This window comes from Sus scrofa, chromosome 4, assembly GCF_000003025.6.
Source record: "Sus scrofa isolate TJ Tabasco breed Duroc chromosome 4, Sscrofa11.1, whole genome shotgun sequence".
In the NCBI taxonomy this organism is placed as follows: domain Eukaryota; kingdom Metazoa; phylum Chordata; class Mammalia; order Artiodactyla; family Suidae; genus Sus; species Sus scrofa.
The window spans coordinates 97704729-97731027 of record NC_010446.5 but is presented as its reverse complement, the minus strand read 5'-3'; the positions used below and the strand labels follow the sequence as shown (position 1 = coordinate 97731027).

Here is a 26299-nt window from a genome sequence, read left to right as displayed (position 1 = left end):
AGATAAGCAGAGTGCCTGCAGTTGGTTGAGCACCCCTGCCTTTACTCGTCAAGGGACTGGAGTCAATTTCCCCACTTCCTGAAAGATTAAAATGGATTTACAACCTGGGGTTGAGATCCCCTTCTGTTTAGAATGACAGTCATTCCTATTCTGTGGAAACTCACCCCTCCCGGTTCCCATTCATTCATTCACTCATTCAACAAATATTTATTAAGCATCTAACAAATGTCGGTCCCTGTTGCAGGCGTTTGGGATAAAGCAGAGAACAAAGCAAGAGATCTTTGCCCTGGTGAAGCTTGGCGTAGGGCGAGACAAAAGACAAATATGATATTTAGATTTAATTACATAACTTGGAAGGTGATAAACACTACAGAGAAAAAGGCACCAGGCTGCATGATTTGGGGAGGCCAGGAGACGGGGGAGAATCCAAGACAGGGGTCTGGCTCGGGTTGGGGAAAAGGGAGACGGAGCTGATGTGGAGGCTCTGACGTCGGGGGACTGGGAGATATTTTCCGCAGAATGCGACGGAAGAGGATTCCAGCTTATGCGGAGGTAGGTGAAGGTCAGAAGACAGTCCCCTTGCGAAGCCGGGAGGCGGGGGATTGTTTTGCAGCAGAGGCGAGAAAATGCTTTGGCGGCTCCCGACCCCGGCCTGGCGGGGGCGGGGGCGGTCGCCAGCGGCTGACCACTACGCCCCCAAAATGGCCTCCCGATGCCCCTCGCCGCCCCGCCCCCGGCCCACGTGACCCAGACAGCCCCTCCCGCCCACCCGGGCTGGCGACCCCAGGTCCGGGTCCCTGACGCGGCCGGCCCGCCCCTCGTGGGAAACGGACCAACTGGAGGAAGGGGAGGGCGGGGCAGGTGGTGACGGCCAATGGAGGTGGAGCTCCGGAGGGGAGTAACAGGTTGGTGGGAGGGGGAGAGAGAAGGAGGGAGCGCGGAGGGACAGAGGGGGAGGGCCCGGGAGCCGCGCGTGCAGCTCTACCCGAGCCCGAGCCCGAGCCCGGGAGCGCCGAGCCCGGCTGGGGTGAGTGAACCGGGCGGGGGCAAGGGCACCTGAAAGGCAGGCGAGCCCTCAGGTGTACCCCTGAGGGGTGGGAGTCGAGGCGATCTGAGATACCCAGGGCACAGGTGCTGTGTTGGCGAGAGGAGGAGGGGAGGTCGAGGTAGGGTGGGAGCACTGATTAAGAGCTGGCTCCTGTCCTCAGGTGCCAGAGGCAGGTGCTTGGGAAGGTGCCAGGTGAGGGGCACCTGAGGCTGAGGCTATTCCCAGGGCATGAAAGTGTTTCAGGGCCAAGATAGCTCTGGTGGTCAGACGCCAGTTCCCGGGGCAGGATTTCTCAGAGGCGGGAATGGTGGGGGGAAGGAGTGTTTCCTCAGTTGGGCAAAGGGGACTGCTGCCTGAGGTTCGGAGACATAAGTGAGAGGGCGTGGAAAGGTGCTGTTTCCCTGAGGTTCTTTCCTCCGACGGCCAGTCCGAGCTGGCGCTGATACCTCCCTTCTGACTTTGAGATGGCTCTGAGGTGTGCAATCTTTCTCTAACCATTGCTCACCTACAGGGCAAGACAGGTGCAATTAACAGGCACTGAGAAGTAGAGCAAGAGGGCACCCCCATGTCTGCTAGGTGTGAAACGAAGGCTTTCAGTTTTTGTCTTCCTTTGCTTTCTTGCCAGGGAGAATTTTTCCTACTTCCTCTTGAGAGAGTGCTCTACAGGAGAGGGATCTGAGTAAGCATAGATCCCGAGGTCTTCAAAATATGTAGAAATACATCTTTCTAAAGAGGCCTCTTCCTGGGAGCTAACGTCAACCCCCCTCTCCCCCCCAAGCACATACTTCCATGGTTTTAGATGGAGCCATTGGGTGACGTTTGGGAGCTTAACCAGGTTCCTTGATGCTTCTCCGAAAATCCCTATTACTTTCTGAAACCCCATCGGGCATCCCTGACAGCTGGACGGTGATGGCTATCAGGCAGTAGGCATTGGTTCAGGAAACTGGCGGAACTCTTCAGGAGACCACCCGAGTAGGGGATTTAGCCCGTCCAGGTCTCCAGGCTGGATGAGAGGTGCTCAGTCGGGGCCCAGGCAAAACTTCTGAAGCAGATTTCCTTGCCTTAGGCAGGTGAGGGAACCTGAGCCAGCCTTAGCTTAGCCCCTTTGATGCCCTGCCTGAGGAGAGTTGTTGTAATTGAGAAATAATTAGTAACCGCTATGTTGTTGACAGGCTGCCTACACATGCCTCTGCACCTCTTTTTTCATCCTGGATTTTTTGGAAATGGGGGGCTGGCTCTAGGGGACTGTTCATCCAGAGATTTGCCTGACCCTAAGAGGATTCTGGCTTCCTAGAACCCTTCCTGCTTTCCCCAGACTGATCGCCTGCCATCACCCCCATGGGAAGTGGGAGGGGTAGGGTTGCTGCTTCTTTTAGTACTGGCGGGTGGGGGGAGAACTAAGGTTCAGGGAGGTGGCCTGGCTAAGTGTGAGATCTGGAATGCAACCTTGGGAACTTGAGAGGGAGGGGTAGCGGGAGACAAAGTCTTCCTGTTGCACACTGACTTGTCACTTACCAGGTTCATTGTGTATTTGCTCCTCCTGCCTGTTCCCTCCCCAGCTCCTGCCTCTTCCTTCAGAGTCTTGGCATCTAGGCTGGACAGAGTCCCTGCCCAGGGCTTTGCCCCTCTGCCTCCTCTGTGGTGTGGAATTTCTCTGGTCTGCTTAACAAGCTGCCAGTGGCGTCTCCCTTTGCTTTCTCCCTCCCCTTCCCCTTGCTTCTCAAACCTGTCCAGCCAGTTTGCAGGGGCCCAGTTCCTCGTTGCATTCCCCCCACACACACACTGGCCAAGCCGCTCTAGCCTGGTGCTCAGGTTTGGCTTTTTCAGTGGACTGAGCTAGGAGTATACTTGGGGGGGATTCATTTTGGATCCTCGGCAGCCTTATCTCACTAACTCTTTATGAGAAAATAGCAACTGAAAGATCAAGGTCACTGAGCTGTCCTTTTCTATTTTGACCAATTGCTTTCCTTGTTACCTCTGAGAGGAGTCTAATCTCTGTACCTTTAGTTCACCCATTTTCTTCATCTGCCAGTTATATAGCATCTAGTATATTGCTTGGCCCTATGTATACCCACGCTTCCTCGGCACACCCGAAACCACCCCACCCCCACTTCCTGCCAGGAGTCCAGAGACCCTGTCACTCTTAGTTGGAAGCCAGAGAAGCCTTTGCCGGGGCCAGAGGTGATGGAATAGGGGCAGGGCAGGCTAATGAGTAACTCAGGGAGAAGTGGCTGTCTGATACAGGTGCAGTGCCCTCCCCCTTGTTGCAGGCAGGAACAGCAGAGGCAGACAGATGTAGCCGAATTACCTTGTAGTCTAGTCTCTTCCCAGAGTACAGTTGGTGAGGAGTGCCCTGGGCACTTGCCAGTGATGGGAAAAGCAGGGTCAGACAGCTGGTGAGAGCAAAGGCTCTGGGCTCCCTGTTGCCTGGCACTAGATCACTGTTTACCTGCCTCGGGCTTATGCAAGGCCTTGGTGCTGCCCTGCTCCCCTGGCCCCGCCCTGCTGTCCTCTGTAACTGAAGGCGGATGGGTTTCCATGTTGAATCATTTAGAGCCCTGCTTTCTGACCCATCCCAAAGAGCCCTTCAGCCCTCCTGGCCCTGGACCCACATGTCCTGGGCCTTAAGGGAGTTGAGGTTAGGAAGTCATGGGACCTGGGGTTAGGCTTGATGCCACCTCTGAGCAACTTGGTGCTCTTGGGCGGGCAAGGGGCTATGAACTGTGCTGGGATTAGGCTGCGAAGCCCTTGACCTGGATCTGATAGATCAGTGGAGGTACTGTCAGGGTAGAGCTGCATCATGCATAAATCATGACTTCTGAGAGCTGGCAGTCTAGGCACATCTGGTTCCAAAATTGTGACTGAGTAGGGCAGAGAGTCCAGGCCAGGAGGAGGTCCCATTATAAGGACAAACATGAAATGGCTGTATGGGATCCTTGGAAAGTCTCGCCACTGCTGTGCACATCTGCCTTGGTTCAGCATACAACCTTTAATAGACATGTATTGATATCTACCATCTGCCAGGCCCTGGGGACGCAGGAGTCAGCTGAGAGCAATGTTTTTTTTTTTTTTCCCCTCTAGGAGCTTATAATCTAGTGGAGAAGACAGGAGATAAAACATCACTCTGATAAAAGCGTAAAAATAAACTGAGGCAAATTCACTGAAAGATGACCATAGAGTGTATAATGTAAAGCTGATCTTGTTTGTGCGAGGCTGTGGTCGGAGAAGGGCTCTTTGAGGAAGTGACATCCTTCCGTGGACCAGGTGAAGCCAGGAAATTTCTGTTGGAAGGAGTAGCATGTATGTGCAGAGTGACGTTTTTTTGTCAGCTTTGTGACAGCCATATGCTGCTAGGTGCATTCATGCTTAATATCTTGTCATTTCCCCTCTTTTTATTGAAGTAGAACCTAGGTAAATAAAGTACAAAAATCTTAAGGTTATAATGATAGATTTTTACAATTGTATACACCCACATAATTGTTATTGTCTAATTCTCACAGGTAGTTACATCATGGGGTGTTACCATTATACCCATTTTACAGATGAGGAAACTGAGGCTCAGAAAAGTTGTGATTTGCCCAAGGTTATATTCCTCAAGTGAAGAACAGAAGCTGGAATTCTAAGCCAGGTCTTGACTCTAGTCCCCCTTTGCCTTGTAGCTTTTCTGGTCCCATTTCTTACTTCAGTTCCAACATAGGGCCCTGCAACTACATATCCTGCTTTTGGGGGTCTCTAGTTAGAAGCTGGTTAAGTCCTCCCCAGTGTCTGAAGAGTGGAAGAATGGGGTCCTCAGGTGATTGAATGTGCCTTAAGGACCTCTTGAGGGAGTTTCCTTTGTGGCTTAGTGGGTTACAAACCCAACTAGTATTCATGAGGATGCGGGGTTTGATCCTTGGCCTCGCTTGGTGGGTTAAGGATCTGGTGTTGCCATGAGCTGTGGTATAGGTGGCAGACTTGGCTCGGATCCCATGTTGCTGTGGCTGTGGTGAAGGCTGGCAGCTGCGGGCTCTGATTCGACCCCTAGCCTGGGAACTTCCATATGCTGCATGTGCAGCCCTAAAAAGCAAAACAAAAAGGACCTCTTGAGATTCTGTGATAAAAGTTTGGGAAGGCTGCATTTTCCCAAACACCACAAAGGTGAAGAACTGATAGGGCTGATAGGGATACCCTTTGTTTCTCTGGAGGGGAAGGGTTAGGAATGCTAAGAACTCTAAGCCCTTCTCACCTGGAACCCCACCCCTCCCTTCCCTGCTCCCCCTGAGTTCCTTGCACTTTTGCAATCCTTGAAAGGGGACTTGCCAAGTTTCCTTGGCCCAGAGTTCCTCGGGAGGTTGAGTTGCCTATGTTTGTTGTCTCTGGCTGGCACATCAGAGGCTCCTCCTCCAGTTTGGTGATAGGCCCTGGTGGAGGTTAGCAGAAGGGGTGGGGAAGCTAGATTTTTATTTGCTCGAAGGAGAACCTCTCCTCCCCAAGTTCTTGGAGCCAGAGCATACCTGGAATATGTTCCATTTTCTTTTCATTTCTTCTTTTTTTTAACGGCTGCACCTATGGCATATGGAAGTTCTTGAAGCTGGGGATCAAACTGGAGCGGCAGCTGTTGGCCTGCACCACAGCCACAGCAACTCCAGATCTGAGCTGCATCTGTGACCTACATTGAAACTTGTGGCAATGCTGGATCCTTAACCCACAGAGCCAGGGGTCGAACCCGCAACCTTGTAGACACTATGTTGGGTTCTTAACCTGCTGAGCCATAATGGGAACTCCTATGTTCCTTTTTCTGACTCTGCACTTAGGCACTGTAGACCCAGGCAGCTGGCCTGTGGGTGGTCTTGGCTCTGGCCCTCAGAAGGCAAGTCTGCCTGTCCTGGAGGCTCTTGGACTGACACTATTAAATGTTATTTATTTATTTTTTTTATTATTTTTTTAAACATTTATTTATTTATTTATTTATTTATTTTGGTCTTTTCTTGCCTTTTCTTGGGCCGCTCCCGTGGCATATGGAAGTTCCCAGGCTAGGGGTCCAATCGGAGCTGTAGCTGCCAGCCTACGCCGGAGCCACAGCAACGCGGGATCCGAGCTGCGTCTGCGACCTACACCACAGCTCACAGCAATGCCAGATCCTTAACCCACTGAGCAAGGGCAGGGATCGAACCCGCAACCTCATGGTTCCTAGTCGGATTCGTTAACCACTGCGCCACGACGGGAACTCCTAAATGTTATTTAAATATTTTTTTGAATGGGAAGCACATGGTTCCACCATGCAAAAGGGACAAAAAGATACATAGCAGAAAGCCCTTCATGCTCCCGTCTGTGTCCCTAGCTCTCAGTTCCCTCAACCCAGATGCATCACTGCTACTGGTTTCTTTGAGCATCCTCCCAGAGAGGGGATGATATACCTTGGGGTTTTTTGCATTTGCTTTTTTTCTTTTCTTTTTTTTTTTTTTTTTTAGGGCCGCACCCGTGGCACACAGAAATTCCCAGGCTAGGGATTGAACTGGAGCTAGGGGTTGAATTGAAATTTTGGGTCAAATCTGGCCTTTGCCACAGCAACGCCAGATCCGACCTGCGTCTGCGACCTACACCACAGGTCATGGCAATGCTGGCTCCTTAAGCCACTGAGCAAGGCCAGGAATCAAACCTGCATCCTCATGGATACTAGTCAGATTTGTTTCCTCTGTGCCACGATGGGAACTCTTGGGTTTTTTGTATTTGAAATGAGTTCTGGGAGTGGAGGCCCCCTATTCTCCATTGGATCGGAGGTGTCTGCAGGCCGGGCTTGGGTTCTGCCTCCCCTGGGGTCAGGGGAGGCAGATGGGGGTGTGTGTTCACATGTGCGAAGATCAGGGAAACTCATGACAAAGCCAAACTCCGCAGGACTGTATTAGAAGATAGGGATTCTGGGCTAGTGGGTCTTAAAGTGTGGAATCTGGGCCAGCAGCATCAGCATCACCTGGGAACTTGTTAGAAATGTAAACCCTCAGTTGGGGACCACCTGCTGAATCTGATTCTCTGGGGGTAGGGTCCAGCAGTCAGTTTTAACAGGTGATTCTGCTGCTCAAACAAAGGATGAAAACTACTACTTTGGGAGAAGGAATTGGTAGGGCAGTCAGCCTCACAAAAGCTGAGCAAGTAGAGGTTTCTGGGTTTCTATTTCTAGTCTCTCAGCTTAAACTCTCTTCTTCATCTTCTAGGACCCCTCCGATCCATGGAGCAGGTGTCCAGCATGGCTGAGCCCCGGGGCCCTGTAGACCATGGAGTCCAGATTCGCTTCATCACAGAGCCAGTGGATGATGCAGAGATGGGCACCCTCCGTCGTGGTGGGCGACGCCCAGCTAAGGATGCAAGAGCCAATACCTATGGGGTCGCCGTGCGCGTGCAGGGCATCGCTGGGCAGCCCTTTGTGGTGCTCAACAGTGGGGAGAAAGGTGGTGACTCCTTTGGGGTCCAGATCAAGGGGGCCAACAGCCGAGGGCCCCCGGGAGCTCTGAGCTCTGACTCGGAACTCACTGAGAGCCCCTACTCGCAGGCCAAGGAGTTTCCTGCCACCTCGCGGGGCAGCACGTCTGATGAGGAGCCCGGGGCCCACTGGAATGGAAAGCTGCTCCGCTCCCAGTCCCAGGCCTCGCTAGCAGGCCCTGCCGCTATGGGTCCGAGCAACAGGAGCGCCAGCCTGCTGGAGCTTGCCCCCCAGGGAGCTTCCCCTGGGAGCACCATTGACACTGCCCCCCTGTCTTCAGTGGACTCACTCATCAACAAGTTTGACGGCCACCATGGGGGCCAGATCCGGGGCCGGACTGGCCGCCGCATGCGGACGTTGCCCCCTGAACAACGCAAGCGGAGCCAGAGCCTGGACAACCGGCTCCCACGGGACACCCTTGAGGAACGGGAGCGCCGGTCCCCCGACCACTGGACCCCTAGCACAAAGCGTGACCAGCACATGGGCAGCTCGAAACAGTCAGCCCAGAACCTTCTTGGTGGCTTTAGCCGCTCTCGTCAAACCCAGGACTGGGTCCTTCAGAGTTTTGAGGAGCCACGGGGGAGAGCCCAGGACCCTGGGATGCTACAGGTCAGACCCCACCCCTTCGTGGCTTCCAACCCCCCAGCCCCTTCTCATCAGCCCCGACCCACCAGCCCTGGGACCCCATGTTGATTCAAATGACTCAAGGCAGAAAGTTGCTACTTTTTATCCATCTGTTTAGTAGATGGTGTTCACAAGTACAGTATACTTCTGTGGGCAAAATTCTAAAGGAAATGGAAGTAATTATGAAATCATTTACGAGCATGGAGAGCTGCTTGTCATCGCCCGACTGTTAACTACGCCTCAGTCACTGGCTTTTGCTAAGTTTATAGCATACGTGAGGCAGGCCTGGAGAATGTGAGCTGTTCCCTCATGCTCTTGCCAAGACTCCTACCTTCGGGGAGTTCTCTTATGCGCAGTGGGTTAAGGGTCCAGCATTGGCCTTAAGCTGCAGTGCCTGGGGTCACTCTTGTGGCACAGGTTTGAGCCCTGGCCCAGGAACTTTCACATGCTGTGGGCGTGGCCCCCCACCCCCACCCCAAAACCCTCCCACGTAGGAATGCAAGTGAGTAGGGGAGTGACTTTACTCTGAGACAAAGTTAAGCCCATTCTAAAAGTAGATCATTTACAGATTCTAGTACATTAACTGCCATTAGTGACAAATAGCCTATGACACAGCTCACAGCTGGTTGAGATCTGTTTGTTGAGCAAAATCTGGTTTGCAGCAATAGTGAGAGGTGTATCCTGCTTGACTCCTTCCTGGCCTTTGCTCAGGCCTCAGAGGTGTTGCCTCTTTTTTTTTTTTTTTTTTTTTTGTCTTTTCTAGGGCCACACCCATGGCATATGGAGGTTCCCAGGCTAGGGGTCGAATTGGAGCTGCAGCCACCAGCCTACACCAGAGCCACAGCAACACAGGATCTGAGCCACGTCTGTGACCTACACCACAGCTCACAGCAACGCCGGATCGTTAACCCACTGAGCAAGGCCAGGGACCGAACCCGCAACCTCATCGTTCCTAGTCGGATTCGTTAACCACTGAGCCACGATGGGAACTCCAGTGTTGCCTCTTTACCTGACTTCGGCCTATTTGTCATGCTCGAAGGACCTTGTTTCCCACTTGCTACTTCTCTTCCATCTGAGCCCCACAATGCTTCTGGTTTATCTTCCTAATCTTTCTATTTCTTTGGTTTTACTTTTTTTTGTAGTTCAAATCAACTCCAGACCTTCTCAGAGACCAGCAGGAGGCAGCCCCACCAGGCAGTGTGGACCACGTGAAGGCCACCATCTATGGCATCCTGAGAGAAGGGTGAGTGGGGACCCTCCCAACAGCAGAGTCACACACCTCCCTTCTTTCCCTTCTAGCTTTGTTCCCCATCTTCCCTGCTCTCTCTCTCTCTCTTTTTTTTTTTTTTTTTTTTTTGCCTTTTGTCCTTTTAGGGTTGCACTTGTGGCATGTGAAGGTTCCCAGGCTAGGGGTTCAATTGGAACTGTAGCTGCCAAGCCTACGCCAGAGCCACAGCAATGCCAGATCCGAGCTGTGTCTGCAACCTAGACCACAGCTCACGGCAGTGCTGGATCCTTAACCCACTGAGTGAGGCCAGGGATCGAACACGCCACCCCACGGTTCCTAGTCGGATTCGTTTCTGCTGTGCCACGATGGGAACTCCGCATCTTCCCTGCTCTTAACCCTTCCTTCTCTCATCTCTGCTTCCTCTTTCCTCCTCTAATCTTTGCATCTGTGCTTTTATTCTCCAGAAGCTCAGAAAGTGAAACCTCAGTGAGGAGGAAGGTCAGTTTGGTGCTGGAGCAGATGCAGCCTCTGATGGTGAGTGGCCTTCTTATGGTGGGAGCAGGGGTCAGGGTTAGGGCCTTTGGGCCTTGGGATCAGGATGTGGACTCACTTCCTCCCCCCTGCATCTCTGGCAGGTGGCTTCTCCTGGTTCTACTAAGGCCTTGGCCGGGCAGAGCGAACTCACCCAAAAAGTGGAGGAGCTACAGAAAAAGCTGGATGAAGAGGTGAAGGTGAGGAAAGATAAGAGGTGCAGGAGGCATGAAGGACCACAGGGGGAAAGAACCTTGGCCTGGACTGGCTCTTCCAAGCAATGCAACGAGTCCTTGTTTGTCTTGTGCAACAAGAATGGGTGCTAGTCCTAGCAAGGACTTCTGTGGTTCTCTGGAGCTTAGAGAGGAAGAGCACATTCATCAGGGGTCCAACTACTTTTCCTTCCATTTCCTTTGAAAGTTCTTGTCCTGGCTCTGCCACTTACTGGCTCTATAAATCTTGAGCAGAATTACTTTACTGCAATTCTTTTCATCATAACAATGATGGCAATAATAGTACCTGTCATTTATTGAGTTTAAGTTTCTAGTGGGTACTATCCCAAATAGTATGTGATAATCATAGTGACCCTGTAAAGTAGGCATCTTGGACTCTTGTATGATGAGAAATTTGAAGATCAGAGAGGTTAAGTGAATTGTTCAAGGTGGTAAGTCGCAGCGGAGGAATTTTAAAATTTGGATCAGATTTATGCTCAAACCTATGTACTTCTCTTTTTTAACGCTGCTTCGACCTCTCACAGTGTGCCTTGTATGTAGTTGGTGCTCAGTAAGTGTTAGCTTGTAACTCCTCTTGTGTCCTGAAAAGCAGTGTAACGTACTGGTTAAGTGGTCGGCTGTGGAATCAAACTAACCGAGTTCAAATTGTTGGCTATGAAACTGACCTTGGGCAAGTTCTATAAATATTCTAAGCCTCTGTTTCCTTAACTGTAAAGTGGGGATAATAATTATACTGTGTTAGTTACCTACTGCTGTGTAACAAATGACCTCAGAACACCAACATTACCCAGTATCTGAGGCCTCGGGATCTGGGAGCCACTTAACCGGGTAGGTCTGGCCCAGAGTCTGTGATGAGCTTCCAGTCAAGGTATTGGCTGGGGCTGTCATCATTAGAAGACTGGCCAGGAGTTGGAGGATTGACTTCTTTTTTTTTTTTTTTTTGTCTTTTTGCCATTTCTTGGGCTACTCCTGCGGCATATGGAGGTTCCCAGGCTAGGGGTCGAATCGGAGCTGTAGCTGCCAGCCTACGCCAGAGCCACAGCAATGCAGGATCCGAGCCCCATCTGTGACCTACACCACAGCTCACGGCAACGCCGGATCGTTAACCCACTGAGCAAGGGCAGGGACCGAACCCGCAACCTCATGGTTCCTAGTCAGATTCGTTAACCACTGCACCACGACGGGAACTCCAGGATTGACTTCTAAAAAGACTTACTCAATGGTTGTTGGTTGGAGGCCTCAGTTCCTTGCTCTGTGGACCTTGTCATAAGGCTGCTTGAGTGTCCTCACCATATGGCAGCTACCTTCCCCCAGAGTGAGTGATCCCAGACAGAAGGTAAGGAGGAAGCTGCAGTGCCTCTTTATGACCTAGTCTCAGAAGCTACACTTCACTTTCCGCTTTTTCTCTTTGTTTAAAGAGAGTCCTGGAGTTCCCATCATGACTCAGTAGAAACGAATCTGACTAGCATCCGTGAGGACACAGGTTCGATTTCTGGCCCGGTTAAGGATCGGGCGTTGCCGTGAGCTGTGGTGTAGGTCACAGACATGGCTCAGATCTGGCATTGCTGTGGCTGTGGTGTAGGCCGGCAGCTGTAGCTCTGATTCAACCCCTAGCCGGGAACCTCCATAAGCTGCAGGTGCAGCCTTCACAAGACCAAAAAAAAAAAAAAAAAGAGAGTCCTTAAGTCCAGCCTATACTTAGGGAGAGAGACATCACCTTTGGAAAGGAATGTCAGAGAATTTGTGGATGTATTTTAAGCCCTTACGAGTACCCAGGCTTGTTAGGAGGATTAAATGCAGGTAACATACATGAGGTCCCTAGTACAGGGCCTATTAAATAGTGAGTGTCAGTAGATGTTAGACATTCCTATTATTTCGGGTCCTTCTGAGAGGCTTGCCCTACTCTCCACTTGCTTTTCTCTCCTTTTCCAGAAGCGTCAGAAGCTAGAGCCGTCCCGGGTTGGGCTGGAGCGGCAGCTGGAGGAGAAGGCAGAAGAGTGCAGCCGACTGCAGGAGCTGCTGGAGAGGAGAAAGGGGGAGGCCCAGCAGAGCACCAAGGAGTGAGTGCAGCTGATAGGGCATGTGGGGCTGCTGGAGGGCCTTGGCCGGAGTTAGAGGCTCCCCCAGGGCTGGGGAGACAGAGGGAGATCTTAAGCTGAAGCTGGCAGACAAAGATGGTTTAAGATAAGACCTTTCTCTACTTTTTCTATTGGGAATGCTAATGGGCTACCTGGGTTTGCCTCTGTGCATGGGTTCTTAATCTGTAAAATAAGGTTAACAGTAGTACCTACTTCACAGGATTGTTGTGAGCATTCATTTAGCAGAAGTGTTTGCAATGAGTACTGTGTGGTAGGCACGGATCTAGGTTCCTGGGGTATGTCAGTGAACCATATACATGAAGAGCTCTGCTCTCTAAAAGTGTAGCTTCTCGTAGCGGGGAACAGATAGTAAACATTAAACATATTGTGTACATGTGTCACATGTGAGCAGGTGATAAGTAGATCCGGTTAAGGGCAGATCAGGAGGGCCGGGTTGTGGGGGAGCAGGTTGCAAAAATTAAGTAGCCACTGGAGGCCTTGTTAAGGTTTGAACAAAGACTCGAAGGAGGTGTGAAGGAATTAATATAAAGTGTTTAGAAAACTACCTGACACATAGCACTTGATAATGTTATCTATGATAATTATTAGACTCCAGAACATGAAGCTCCTCCTGGACCAGAGTGAAAGTGTTCGACATGGGCTAGAGACCCAGGTGATGGAGCTGCAGGACAAGCTGAAACGGGGCCAAGGTCCTGAGCCTGCTAAGGAGATGCTGATGAAGGTAGGGAGTAGGGCTGGTTACCCCAGCCTCAGCTTCCTTTTAGCTAGAGCATCCTCAAGTGTGCTCATCTACAGCTTCCCCAAAGTATGGGGAGTAGGTAGCTGCTTACTGGTGTACTTAGTACATAGGGTGCTTTCAGGTGGACCTAATGGCGGGCGGGGCGGGGGCTGGAGCCCAGAATGGTGGTTTCCTTTATTCTAACTAGGCATCTTAGAGACCGGAGAGCACCTGGTACCGTGCCTAACTGATAGGAGCTACTCATTAAATTTTTTTTTTTTTGCCCTTACCTGCGGCATATGGAAGTTCCAAGCCCTAGCTGCAGCAGCCTGGATCCTTAACCCACTGAGCCAGGCCAGGATTGAATCCATGACTCAGTAGTGACCTGAGTCACTGCAGAGACAATGTTGGATCTTTAACCTAATGCGCCACAGCTAGGGAACTCCAATAAATTATTATTATTTTTGGCTGCCCTATGACACATGGAGTTCCTGGGCCAGGGATCAGATCCAAGCTGCAGTTGTGACCTACGCCACAGCTGAGGCAACACCGGATCCTTTAACCCACTGTGCCAGGCCAGGGATCGAACCTGTGTCCTGGGGCTGCAGAGACATCACCGATCCCATTGCATCACAGCGGGAACTCCAGTATTTTTTGATTGACTGGATGAATGAATTATTCGCTCCTAAGGTGGTCACCTCTGTACTTCCACATTCACTTTCCCCAGGACCTGTTAGAGACCCGGGAGCTTCTGGAAGAGGTCGTAGAGGGGAAACAGCGGATAGAAGAGCAGCTGAGGCTGCGGGAGCGGGAGCTGACAGCCCTAAAGGGTGCCCTGAAGGAGGAGGTGGCCTCCCGTGACCAGGAGGTGGAGCAAGTCCGGCAGCAGTACCAGCGGGACGCAGAGCAGCTTCGCCGGAGCATGCAGGATGCAACGCAGGCATGTGACAAGAGCAGGGCTGGGAGAAGAGGGTACCCTAGGGAAGGGGGCTGCCTTGAGGTCTTGGTATTTTTTGATTTTTCATGGTCGTCTCGGGAACTCCCCATGAAAGACACATGTGGGATGTACTGTAAGCCTTGGTGGGGAAACGTACAAGGGCAGAGGGAAGATGTGCAGTCCAGGAGTCCCGTGGGGAGATAACTGGGGAGGCTTCCCCTAGATGCCAGGAGACAGACTGTGTCTTGGGGTGAGAACCTTCTGCTAGCATTGCACCAGGTACCTGTGGCTGTCAGGGGGTGTGTGCGGGTGCTTCTGGGCCCAAGCCTCCCCTTCTACACACTCACGTTGGTTTGGAGTAAACTCTTCCCTCTGAGTCTCCTGGCCACCGACTCTCCCCTTCCCCAGGACCATGCAGCATTAGAGGCTGAGAGGCAGAAGATGTCAGCCCTGGTTCGGGGGCTGCAGAGGGAGCTGGAGGAGACCTCAGAGGAGACGGGGCATTGGCAGAACATGTTTCAGAAGAACAAGGAGGAGCTTAGAGCCACCAAGCAGGAGTAAGGACATTGCCCCTCAGGATGCTTATCTGTGATTCTTATATCCCACCTCCTCTCTGCTCAGGCTGTGCTCTTCACTCCCCCCTTTTCCAGCTGCCTTTTTCCATATCCACCTTCCTCCTCTGCCCTCACCCCCACCCAGGCTGGGTGCCCAGTGTATTGGCCTCCAGGGAGGTGGTTTTCATCGCCCTGCTAACCTCTCCCAGGCAAGTGACCTTACCCTGTTTTCTTTCCCTTTTGTTTCACCTCGCTGGGCTCAGACTCCTGCAGCTGCGGATGGAGAAGGAGGAGATGGAAGAGGAACTTGGGGAGAAGATAGAGGTCTTGCAGAGGGAATTAGGGCAGGCCCGAGCTGGTGCTGGAGATACTCGCCAGGTGGAAGAGCTCAAGAAGGTACGTGAAAGTTGGGGAGGGGGTGGAAGGGCTGGTAAGGGGTGATGGGCACCTGCCTCAACTTTCCATTGGGGTCTCCACACTAGTGTATTTGTCTTCCACGGCTTGGTTTTCAGGCTTCATCCTGCCTGCTCAGCCTTATCTTTTCCCAGTATATGCTCCAGCAAGACTGGTCTCCTCATTGAGTATAGAAGTTTCTTTTCTTTCTTTCTTTTTTTTTTTGTCTTTTTGCCATTCCTTGGGCCGCTCCCGTGGCATATGGAGGTTCCCAGGCCAGGGGTCTAATTGGAGCTATAGCCGCCGGCCTTTGCCACAGCCACAGCAATGCGGGATCTGAGCCACATCTGCAGCCTACACCATAGCTCACGGCAACGCCGGATCCTTAACCCACTGAGCAAGGCCAGGGATTGAACCCGTAACCTCGTGGTTCCTAGTCGGATTCGTTAACCACTGAGCCACGATGGGAATTCCAAGTATAGAAGTCTCTAATGGAGGAGTTCCCGTTGTGGCACAGCAGAAACGAATCCAACTAGGAACCATGAGGTTGTGGGTTTGATCCCTGGCCTTGCTCAGTGGGTTAAGGATCTGTCATTGCCATGAGCTGTGGTGTAGGTTGCAGACGGGGCTCGGATCTCTCGTTGCTGTGGTGGTGGCATAGGCCAGTGGCTGCAGCTCCGATTCAATCCCTAGCCTGGGAACCTCCATATGCCACAGGTTCGGCCCTCAAGAGACAAAAAAAAAAAAAAGAAGTTTCTAATGGAAAGGGCTCTCAGTGGCCAGGTTGGGTTATAGCCAGAGGCTGCTGGCTGCCTCCCAAGAGGCCTCAGGGAGGATTGCCATGGATTTGTGAAACTCCATGGTCATTTTTGCAAGCTCGGAAACCTAATTTGGTCAGCATAGCACGCGTGGCTCCCTCTCTCAGAGGGGACTTATTAACTATGCTTATGCAACAAACGTTTACTAGAATTCCAGCTTATTAACTTACAATAAGAAATGTCGTCACATGGACTGGAACACTTGCAGTAGCATGGCCAGCTGACCTACATGGGAAGCCAAATTGTAATTTGAAGGCTGCTCGGAGTAGAGAATCTAGACACAGAGGGTTAAATGTTTTATCATGCATGGTTATTTCACAAATTATAAGGTCATAAAAGTGAAGTGAACACAAATAATTTCTTCATATTTTTGGTATTTATGAAGGATAGGAAAGCAATGAATTATTTTGGATGACTTGAAAATAAGAAAATATTTTCATTATAGGTAACTGGCATTTATGGCCTACTGAGAATCCTCCTAGATCTAATCAAACATATTCTGGTGGTGAAATCAAAAGTATTAATTTTTACCATGTTAAGAAGTTAACAACACACACACACACACAATAAAAGAAGTTAACAAATATCAATGAGAGTCTGAAGCCTTTTCACTATATTAGTTGACATAGTGAACTTGGGCTTCCTTTGGACAGTCTCAGTCGATTTTTTATGCTGGATAAAGCTAAAGAGCTAAAAAGTACAACTAGTATTTGATTTATTTCATATATTAAATGTATTTTTAATCAATAAATAAAATATACATTAGGAAAATAGACTAATCCAGTCCATTGTGGACCATACACTGTGCCATTTTTCTTTCTTTCTTTTTTTTTTTTTGTCTTTTTGCCATTTCTTGGGCCACTCCCACGGCATATGGAGATTCCCAGGCCAGTGGTCTAATTGGAGCTGTAGCCACCGTCCTACACCAGGGTCTCAGCAACGCAGGATCCGAGCCGCATCTGCGACCTACGCCACAGCTCACGGCAATGCCGGATCGTTAACCCACTGAACAAGGCCAAGAATCGAACCCTCAAGCTCATGGTTCCTAGTTGGATTCGTTAACCACTGAGCCATGACGGGAATTCCACTTGGGTCATTTCTCTGCTTACCTGTAATGAATAGATATGAACATTCACTTACAGGTTTTTTTTTCTATGAAAATATGTTTATGCAGTTCTCTTGGGTTTATACCTAGGCGTAGAGTTGCTGGGTCATCTGGCAATTTCATTATTATCTTTTTGAGACATTGCCAGATTATTTTCCAAAGTGGCCATGCCACTTCACACTCTCACCAGTAGTGTATGAGACTTTTGGTTTCTCCACATTCTGGTGTCCCAGGCTGGCTCTCTCTGCTGTGTCACCATTTCCCTTCCCTGTCACCATTTCTCTTCCCTTCTAGGAGCTGCGCCAGACACAGGAGGAACTTAAAGACCTGCAGGCAGAGCAGCAGAGCCAGGAGGTGGCTGGGAAACACCGGGAGCGGGAGTTGGAGAAGCAGCTGAAGGTCGAGGCTGAACGAGGCCGGGGACTGGAACAGCAGAACCTCCAGCTACAAAAGACCCTCCAACAACTGAGACAAGACTGTGAAGAGGCTTCCAAGGCAAGGGGAGTGGGCACAGGGCTTAGGAGGTGGAGGCTGAGGGGTCTGGAGGGCTGAGGAGCCAGAGGGCGTGGAAAATTACCTATCATGGGTATGTATAGACCAGATCCTTGGTCCTAGGTGTGTGGTTACAGGTAGCCAGGAGGTGGCAGGGGGAGGCCGGGCGGTATCTGGTGACATCCACTGCATCTCTGTAGGGGTGGGGTTCTCAGGGAAGCCTCTGGCTGGCGGCACCACCCCTCTTTACATCTGGATTCTTGGGGTCTGCCTTTGGGGTGGCCTTTCTTGGAGTTGTCGTTGACCTTGAGCCCTGGGGTCTGAGCCTCCTCTCCCTGAACCGGCCTCAGGCTCAGATGGCAGCAGAGGCAGAGGCAGCAGTGCTGGGGCAGCGTCGGACGGCAGTGGAAACAACACTTCGGGAGACCCAGGAGGAGAACGACGAATTCCGACGGCGAATCCTGGGTCTGGAGCAGCAACTGAAGGAGGCGCGAGGCTTGGCGGAAGGCGGGGAAGTGGCGGAGGCACGGCTTCGGGACAAGGTGCAGCGGCTGGAGGTCAGTACTTTCGCCGATCTTGTTAGCTTCCTCCTGGCGCTGTCTCCTCATCCCTGCCTAAATCCTCAGCCATCACTTTGATTTTGTGTGGACTGTACTTTTGTTTGCCTTCCCAGCCTTCTGGTAACCTTGGGTTTATTTCCTGGCGTATGCTTTGGTGTGACTTTCTCAAGTGTCACTGGCATTTTTGTCTGTCTTCTATCTACTTTTTGCCTGTTCTCTGTTCTTCGCTGGGTCCTCTGAGCCTGTTTTTGTGGCCCACCTTTTTAAAACAAGCATCTCTTCCTCCTTCCTCCCATCCACTCACCTCCAAATGGCTTGAGCCCAAGGTTCGCATCCTGTCATCCAATGGTTCTCTCCTTCCCCATCACAGGCAGAGAAGCAGCGGCTAGAGGAGGCCCTGAACACAGCTCAGGAAGAGGAGGGGAGCCTGGCAGCAGCCAAGCGGGCCCTGGAGGCACGGCTGGAGGAGGCCCAGCGGGGGCTGGCCCGCCTGGGGCAGGAGCAGCAGGCGCTGAACAGGGCCCTAGAGGAGGAGGGGAAGCAGCGGGAGGCCCTCCGGCGCAGCAAAGCCGAGCTGGAGGAGCAGAAGCGCTTGCTGGACCGGACTGTGGACCGGCTGAACAAGGAGGTGGGGCCTGGGGCGGCCTGGGCTCAGGAAGAGGCTCCGCTCATATCGAAGCTTGCCTGGCGGGACAGGGGGTGGGAGTTGGGGTCACATCGTGTGGTGGCTGCTTTCCTCAAGTTCATTGTTGGGGAGGCCGAGGCCAGATCCTCAGAGTGGCATCCTTCCTACTTCCCTCCCCTGATGGTCTTGATCCTTGGAGAACATTTCCCGGAGTTCCTCCTAGAAGTCTATAGGCCCAAAGAGCAGAATGTTCATTGGTAGAGTTTTATATTTGGAGGAAGAGAAAAGACCTATAATCCCTCCTGAGGCATCTGTAAGACCTAAAATAAGAATTTTCATTGGTAGACTTTTATGTTTGGGGGAAGGGAAGGAAGAAAGGAAGAAAAGGAAAGAAACTGCTCTTTTGGGCTAAGGTTCTCTTACTCTCTCACTGTAAAACTGGAGCAGACACATCATATGTTTCATCTGTTCTAAAAGGCACATTGTGTCATCTCTGAAATTGATTTGTGTCTTTTTTCGTTTGTTTTTTGTTTTTTTTTGCCTGTTTCCAGGGCCGCTCCCACGGCATACAGAGGTTCCCAGGCTAGGGGTCTAATCGGAGCTGTAGCTGCTGGCCTATGCCAGAGCCACAGCAACGTGGGATGCGAGCCGGGTCTGTGACCTACACCACAGCTCACGGCAACGCCAGATCCTTAACCCACTGAGCAAGGCCAAGGATCGAACCCGCAACCTCATGGTTCCTAGTCGGATTCATTAACCACTGCGCCATGACGGGAACTCTATGAAATTGATTTGTGTCTTATACGAATGTGTTATAGCTTAACGGGCAGATTTTTCTTTTAGCGGTACGTCTTAAAATAATCATTAGCATCTTGGGTTTGCTGAAATGTGGTCATTTAGGGTTTACTTTGTATCAGGTACTGTTGTAAATAACTTTAACATAATTAGTTAACATTCTTACAACACCCTTGTGATGGAGATACTGTTATCATCCCATTTTACAGATGGGAACCTGAGACCCAGACCCATCTAATAAGCGGTAGAGCCAGGATTCGAATCCAGAAAATTTATATATTACTACCAGCTATACTAGGGACCTAGGTCCAGGAAAGAGAAGAGAGAACTGCTTTGGCAGGAAGGAGGCTCTGGGAGAGTCTTGAGAGTCTGAGCCTGGAGAAGGGACAGAGGCGTCTGTTAAAGAGATGCAGTGCTGAAATAACTCTTTTTCTGTGTTTTAGCTGGAGCAGATTGGGGATGACTCCAAGCAAGCCCTGCAGGAGCTCCAGTCTCAGCTGGAGGATTACAAGGAAAAGGCCCGGCGGGAGGTAGCAGATGCCCAGCGCCAGGCCAAGGAGTGGGCCAGTGAGGCTGAGAAGACCTCTGGGGGGCTGAGCCGGCTTCAGGATGAGGTAGGACCCTTAAATGGCCAGAGGATGGAGTGGGAACCCTTCCAGCGTCCTTTAAGGGATCCTGGGACCTGGGTTTAGGTATAATCACTTAGGTGGGAGAGTTGGGTGGCAGGGGGGTGTTGTCCACCCTAGCTAGGTACAGACAGTAGGGGATGCATCGTCTGTATAGGTGTGATTTGCAAACTCTGCTGCACATCAGGGTCACCTGGGGAGAGTTTTAAAAATCTCAATACCAGGAGTTCCCTTCATGGCTCAGTGGTTAATGAACCCGACTAGCATCCATGGAGACTCGGGTTTGATCCCTGGCCTCACTCACTGGGTTAAGGATCCAGCATTGCCATGAGCTGTGGTGTAGGTCACAGACACGGCTTGGATTTTGTGTTGCTGTGGCTGTGGTGTAGGCCAGTGGCTACAGCTCTGATTAGACCCCTAGCCTGGGAACCTCCATATGCTCTGGGTGCAGCCCTAAAAAGACAAAAAAAAAAAAAAAAAAAAAAAAAAAAATCTCAATACCCAAGATATATCCTGTACATCTTAAATCCTAACTCCTGGGGCTGGGATCCAGGATCCATCGTCTAAGAACTCTTTAGGTGCTTTAAACTTGTGTGGAGGGTTTTAAAAAGACAAAAATGAAAATGGGCTAAAAGTCATTCTTTTTTATTACCACCATGTTCTGGCAATTCTTAAGAATGTCAGTGTTGAACTATTTCTCCCCGCAGGGTGGACTGCTCCCACCCCTCAACCTCCACCTGACCTTATCTGAGCTGTTGCATTTTTCCTTTCTGACCAGACTCAGAGGCTGCGGCAGGCCCTGCAGGCATCCCAGGCTGATCGGGACACAGCCCGGCTGGACAAAGAGCTGCTGGCCCAGCGGCTGCAGGGGCTCGAGCAAGAGGCAGAGAACAAAAAACGCTCCCAAGACGATAAGAGCCGACAACTCAAGAGCCTTGAGGTGAGGACACTGAGGGTGGGAGAGGGAAGGTGATTGGGGTGGCGGGGGGTGTGGGGGGGTCTGGATCCTGGCACAGGTGGGATATCTGTGGGGAAAAGAGCCAGGATACTCCAAGCCTCTTTCTATACTAGGGATGGAGAAGTAGCAGCCCACAGCTGATGGATTTTGTTTGACTGCAGTGTTTTAAACAACTTTGAATTCATTGCTACTGTTTGGAAATTTATAGATGTCACATAAAATTTGGGGTTTCTGGGTTTCTTTTTCTTTTTTTTGCTTTTTAGGGCCACACCCACGGCATATGGAAGTTCCCAGGCTAGGGGTCGAATCGGAGCTACAGCTGCTGGCCTACATCACAGCCACAGCAACACGGGATCTCACCTACACCACAGCTCATGGCAACACCAGATCCCCGACCCACTGAGTGAAGCCAGGATCGAACCAACATCCTCATGTATACTAGTCGGATTCGCTTCTGCTGCACCACGATGGGAACTCCCTTTCTGGCTTCTTTTGTGCATTTGGAAAATGGAATAACACTGGGCTTAGAGTCTTGAGTTGTCTGCGTGGCACCAGTTGGCTGGAGCTGAGCAGTGGCTTCTCCCCTTCAGAGTCAACACTGGCTTTCAGTTTGCTATTTTTGGCAGTAATAACAATAACAATAGTAATAGCAGGAGTTCCCATAGTGGCGCAGTGGTTAACGAATCCAACTAGGAACCATGAGGTTGAGGGTTCGGTCCCTGCCCTTGCTCAGTGGGTTAAGGATCCGGCGTTGCCGTGAGCTGTGGTGTAGGTTGCAGACGCGGCTCGGATCCTGCGTTGCTGTGGCTCTGGCGTAGGCCGGCGGTACAGCTCCGATTTGACCCCTAGCCTGGGAACCTCCATATGCCGCAGAAGCGGCCCAAAGAAATAGCAAAAAGACCAAAAAAAAAAAAAAATCTGAAAAAAAAATAGTAATAGCAGCAGCAGCAAACATATATATTGTGCTGTGTGCTAGGTACATAGGACTCCCTTTCATCCTGGGAATAACCCTGTGGGATAGGTAGTCTTGTTTTCTCCATTATACAGATGAGGAAAACTGAGACATAGGGAGACTGAGTCCGTGGCTCCTCAGCTAGGAAGTGGTAGGTTTGATTTTCAAATCTAAGCAGTCTGGCCCTGGAGCCTACACTCGGCCTCTGCATGGCATTGCCTGTCTCGAGTTTGCTTCTCTAGGCTGTACCTTGATGCTTCAGTCTCTAACTCTCACCCTCTCGGCCTTGGCCCCCGGCACTTGGGTTTCTTTCTATTTCCTCTTCGGGAGATAGGGTTGCCTTAGTGAGAAATCAATTCTGGGGGTTTGTCTTCCTGCCAAGGAGCCAAGACCAGAGCCGGCCCATCCTTTCCCCTTGATGCCCCACTTGGTCAGCAGAGGGCGCTAGCGCTATGGTGGCTCTGGGAGAGGTAGGGAACAGTGGGTTCTGGGATGTACCAGAGAGAGGAGTCTGAGACCGTCCTGGTTAGAATTTGGCATTATGGTGTCCAGCATTTGGGGCAGAATTAACCTGTTGTCCCTCTGACACAGGAAAAAGTCTCCCGGCTGGAGGCAGAGTTAGATGAGGAGAGGAGCACCGTGGAGCTGCTGACGGACCGGATGAATCGCGGCCGGGACCAGGTAGCCCCTTCCTTTCTTCTCATCTGTGCCTACCCCTGATGGCAGAACCTCTTGGCTCTTTCAAAAACAACCCTCCTTCCCATCTTTCATATCTGGAGAGTTCTGGCGTGCCTGGCTGTACTGCAGAGTCTTGTCTGCTTTGGAAGGGTTGGCAGGTTTCCTTGGGTGGAAAGAGGCCAGGAATTTGAGTGGAGGGAGGAATCCTGGTGGCCTGGGCTGCTGACCTGACTCTAGGCTGCTTCCATTCAGAAATGATGCTAGTTCTTGATGAGACTGAGAAGGCCCTGTTTAAATTCTGTAGCTCCTCCCATTTGAAAAGGCTGTGATTTCTTAGTTGCCTGGGGAATTTGAGGAGTTCAGGGAGTAAGTACCCTTCAGTTACTCTGCCCCACTGATTCATCATTAGTCCTCCCCAAGTCTGGATCCTCTCCCCCATCCACACTAGGTGGACCAGCTGAGGACAGAGCTCATGCAGGAGAGGTCTGCTCGGCAGGACCTGGAGTGTGACAAAATCTCCTTGGAGAGACAGGTGAGGGGCAGGGGCAGGGAGTCTTGGGAATAGACCCCAGGAGGCAGGTGGGATGACCGTGGAAGTGATCGGAGGTGGAGTGCTAATCCAGGAGTCTTCCTTTCCCTCTCAGAACAAGGACTTGAAGAGCCGGTTGGCCAGCTCAGAAGGCTTCCAAAAGCCCAGCGCCAGCCTTTCTCAGCTCGAGTCCCTGAATCGGGAGTTGCAGGAGCGGCTCCAGGCTGAAGAGAGGTGACAAGGAGCCCATCCTCCCTTTCTCCCTCTGGGCTTTTCTCCTCTGGGGCTGCCTCTATCTTCTGTCTCAGACATGGTCAGCCTGGCTTCATCTTTCTGGAGACCTCTTTTCTTGATAGGGAGAAGAGACAGTTGGAGAAATTCCACAATGTGAATGACCTCTATCTCCCTGGTTCTTTAGATCTACCCCAGATCCTCCCCAATCTCATGATGGAGCTTGTGTCTGAGTCCTGGGGTCCTTGGAGGCAGTAGGGGGCCAAGTAGGGGTTCCTTAAGAAATGGCAACAGCCACAGACATCCTCCTACCCACCTTTTTAGGGAGAAGACAGTTCTGCAGTCCACCAACCGAAAATTGGAGCGGAGAGTTAAAGAGCTGTCCATCCAGATTGATGATGAGCGGCAACACGTCAATGACCAGAAAGACCAGGTAAGGATGGCAGCTGGAGCCAAGCAACCACATGATAAGTATATACTTACCAAGGGAGGCCTCATCTCATACGTCTTCTAAGCTTTGGCTTTCTGGAGTTCATGTTGTGGCCCAGTGGTAGCAAACCCTGCTAGTGTCCGTGAGGATGTGGGTTCGATCCCTGGCCGTGCTCAGTGGGTTAAGGATCCGGTATTGCCATGAATGGTGATGAAGGTTGCAGATGTGGCTCAGATCCCACATTACTGTGGCTGTGACTGTGGCCGGCAGCTGCAGCTCAGATTTGACCCCTAGCCTGGGAATCTCCATATGCTGCAGGTGCAACCCTAAAAAGCAAAAAACAAAAAACAAAAAACAAAACCCCAAAAAACAAGATCAACTTAGACTTTCATTCTATAAGGACAGAGAGACTACAGTGAAAGGACAGTAAGCACATGTATCCAGTGCTTATGATGTGCTAGGTTCTCTTTTTAAGTGATGTACTAACTCATTTAATCCCTAAGACAATCCTGTGAGGTTAGGGAACTTGCCCATAGTCAGAACATTTTTCTGGGGGCAGTTATCCCTTGTCAAGGTTCCTGCAGGGGAGGATCCCTGGCCGTGGTAGCAGCTGCTGCTTTTCTAATGTGGGGACTTGGTATCCTGCCTAGCTAAGCCTGAGGGTGAAGGCTTTGAAGCGGCAGGTGGATGAAGCAGAAGAGGAAATTGAGCGTCTGGATGGCCTGAGGAAGAAGGCCCAGCGTGAGCTGGAGGAACAACATGAGGTCAATGAACAGCTCCAGGCCCGGATCAAAGCCCTGGAGAAGGACTCCTGGTATGGGCTGCTCTTCTGACCCCTGCTCCATCAGGCTAACAGAGCAAGGAGGGCGTGGGCTGGATAGGGAGGAGGGGTTCTGAGAGGGGACTTTGCAGTCATTCATTCCTGGCCGAAAGCCAGTGTAATTATCTTTTAGTATCTCAGCTCCCATCCTGTACCCCATCTCCCCTAATCTCTGCTTGGTGGGGGAAATCTTGTGAGTAGCTTTAGACCTTAGAGGAATTGGGAATTTCCTTAGCATGTAAATGGCAGCTGTTTAAATCTTTCTGCCTCTTCCCCTGACCAGTATTCCTCTCTTGACTCAGGCGCAAAGCGTCTCGCTCAGCTGCTGAGTCAACTCTCCAGCACGAAGGGCTGAGCTCAGATGAGGAATTTGACAGCGTCTACGATCCTTCCTCCATCGCATCACTGCTTACAGAGAGCAACCTGCAGACCAGTTCTTGTTAGCTCATGGTCCACAAGGCCCAGAAACCACACTTGAGGCCTGTCCTGGCCAGTCCAGCTCTGCTCTGCTCTGCCCTGCCCAGCCTCAGATCCCCGTTGCTGTGGGAGACCCAATTATTCAGACCTATGACAGGGAGGGGTCTGGGTGATGGTGATAAAAAGGCATCAGTGTTGAGCTGGTGGATGGGCTTTCCCTTTCCTCTGGAGGAGTGGGCGTTTTAGCCAGCTGAATCCTCTCCTCAAGTGCTGACTCCCCCCACCCCGACTCCCTCACAGCAGCAGCTCGGTCAGCATATAGGCTGATTGAGCAGGAGAGGAAGGGATCGAAATTGCCATGTGTATAAAGCTTTATTTCTTTAACCCTACACCCCAGGCTCAGGGAAATACCCTATATGATTCTGCTCCCTTGACTCCTGTAACTCATTTTCCTCCCATTCTGGAGCAGGGTAAGGAGGACATAATGGGTAACGGACATGCTGGCGTGGCTCTACCCACTTCTCAGATGCTCTTCTTTGCACAGTCATGGGGCCCACGTGGTAGTCCCCACCTGTCTCCAGTCCTATATTTTTTGTCTTCCCCAGGCCAAGATCCAAGGGACCCTTTCTCCTCCCCTTCCCGTCTTTACCATTTCCTCCTTTCTTTTCAGTGCCTTAGCCGGGGTGAGGAGATAAGGATGCCCTTCTTGCCTTTTATACCTGCACATTCATACCTCTCCAAGAACCCCTCCTGCTGCCCCAGTGACCGATGGACAGAGCTACCAGCTTCTCTACTTAGGAACCCCTGCGAGAGGGACTTTGGTAGGGCCATGATAAGGTGGTGAGGCCTGGTTCTGCTCAGGGTTTCCATCCTTCCTCTTCTCCCTCTCTGACTGGATGTGCTTGTAAGATGGTCACACCTGGGAACCCTAACAACTGTCTACACAAGTTCGAAAAGCAAAGGTTTTGGTCTCTGTGGCCTTGTGATCAGATGTGCCCAACCTCACTAGGGAACTGAGGGACCCTCAATATCTCAGGAGCTTGGTCCTCATACAGAGGGGCTAGAGGCTGACTCTTGGTAGAAATGGAAAGAGGCAATGGAGGATTTATTCCTCCTTTGGGATTTGGGGAGAGCCAAGTTCTGGTGGGGAGGAGGTAAGGGAGATGATTCATCTCTCTTATTTCCTAAGCAGGCTCTGTACAGAGCCTTGAGGAGGGAGAAGTCTGTTTTCACCAATAACTTGTGATTTTGTGATTAAAAAAAAAGTTCCTCTATTCTGCAAATCATATATTATCTCCCAGTTCAATCCAATCCAGCATTGAATTTATTTTAAATTAAACATAAAATTATATATCTATTCTGAAATTTTTGACTTGTCTTCTCATTCTCCCCCATCTTAACTTTATGAAGAAACCATTTTATTGTTCAATTTAGAGACCGA

At 51.0% G+C, this 26299-nt stretch overlaps 1 protein-coding gene across 3 annotated transcripts; it reads left to right on the top strand.

The window, feature by feature from the left end:
- CGN (cingulin) lies at positions 530-26223 on the top strand. Of its 3 annotated transcripts, none has more exons than XM_013997148.2 (21): positions 530-552; positions 7240-8114; positions 9272-9372; positions 9822-9891; positions 9993-10088; positions 12054-12181; positions 12809-12941; positions 13666-13878; positions 14284-14432; positions 14693-14825; positions 17040-17240; positions 17588-17794; positions 18168-18425; positions 19661-19831; positions 20622-20783; positions 22345-22434; positions 22880-22963; positions 23076-23194; positions 23516-23624; positions 24272-24435; positions 24744-26223. In XM_013997148.2, the coding sequence occupies exons 2-21, from the start codon at positions 7254-7256 to the stop codon at positions 24883-24885; spliced, it is 3591 nt and encodes a 1196-aa protein (XP_013852602.1). In that variant the 5' UTR covers positions 530-552; positions 7240-7253; the 3' UTR covers positions 24886-26223. The 3 variants fall into 3 exon arrangements, with proteins under 3 accessions (XP_013852602.1, XP_005663504.1, XP_020945516.1); XM_005663447.3 differs by lacking the exon at positions 530-552 and adding an exon at positions 904-1027; XM_021089857.1 differs by lacking the exon at positions 530-552 and adding an exon at positions 4126-4312.

Bases quoted from the DNA above. Each gene is read 5' to 3' on its own strand.
- CGN (XM_013997148.2), top strand. From the start codon at position 7,254: ATGGAGCAGGTGTCCAGCATGGCTGAGCCCCGGGGCCCTGTAGACCAT. The intron at 9,892-9,992 runs GTGAGTGGCCTT...CATCTCTGGCAG, and splicing joins AGCAGATGCAGCCTCTGATG to GTGGCTTCTCCTGGTTCTAC. The intron at 20,784-22,344 runs GTGAGGACACTG...CCTCTGACACAG, and splicing joins GACAACTCAAGAGCCTTGAG to GAAAAAGTCTCCCGGCTGGA.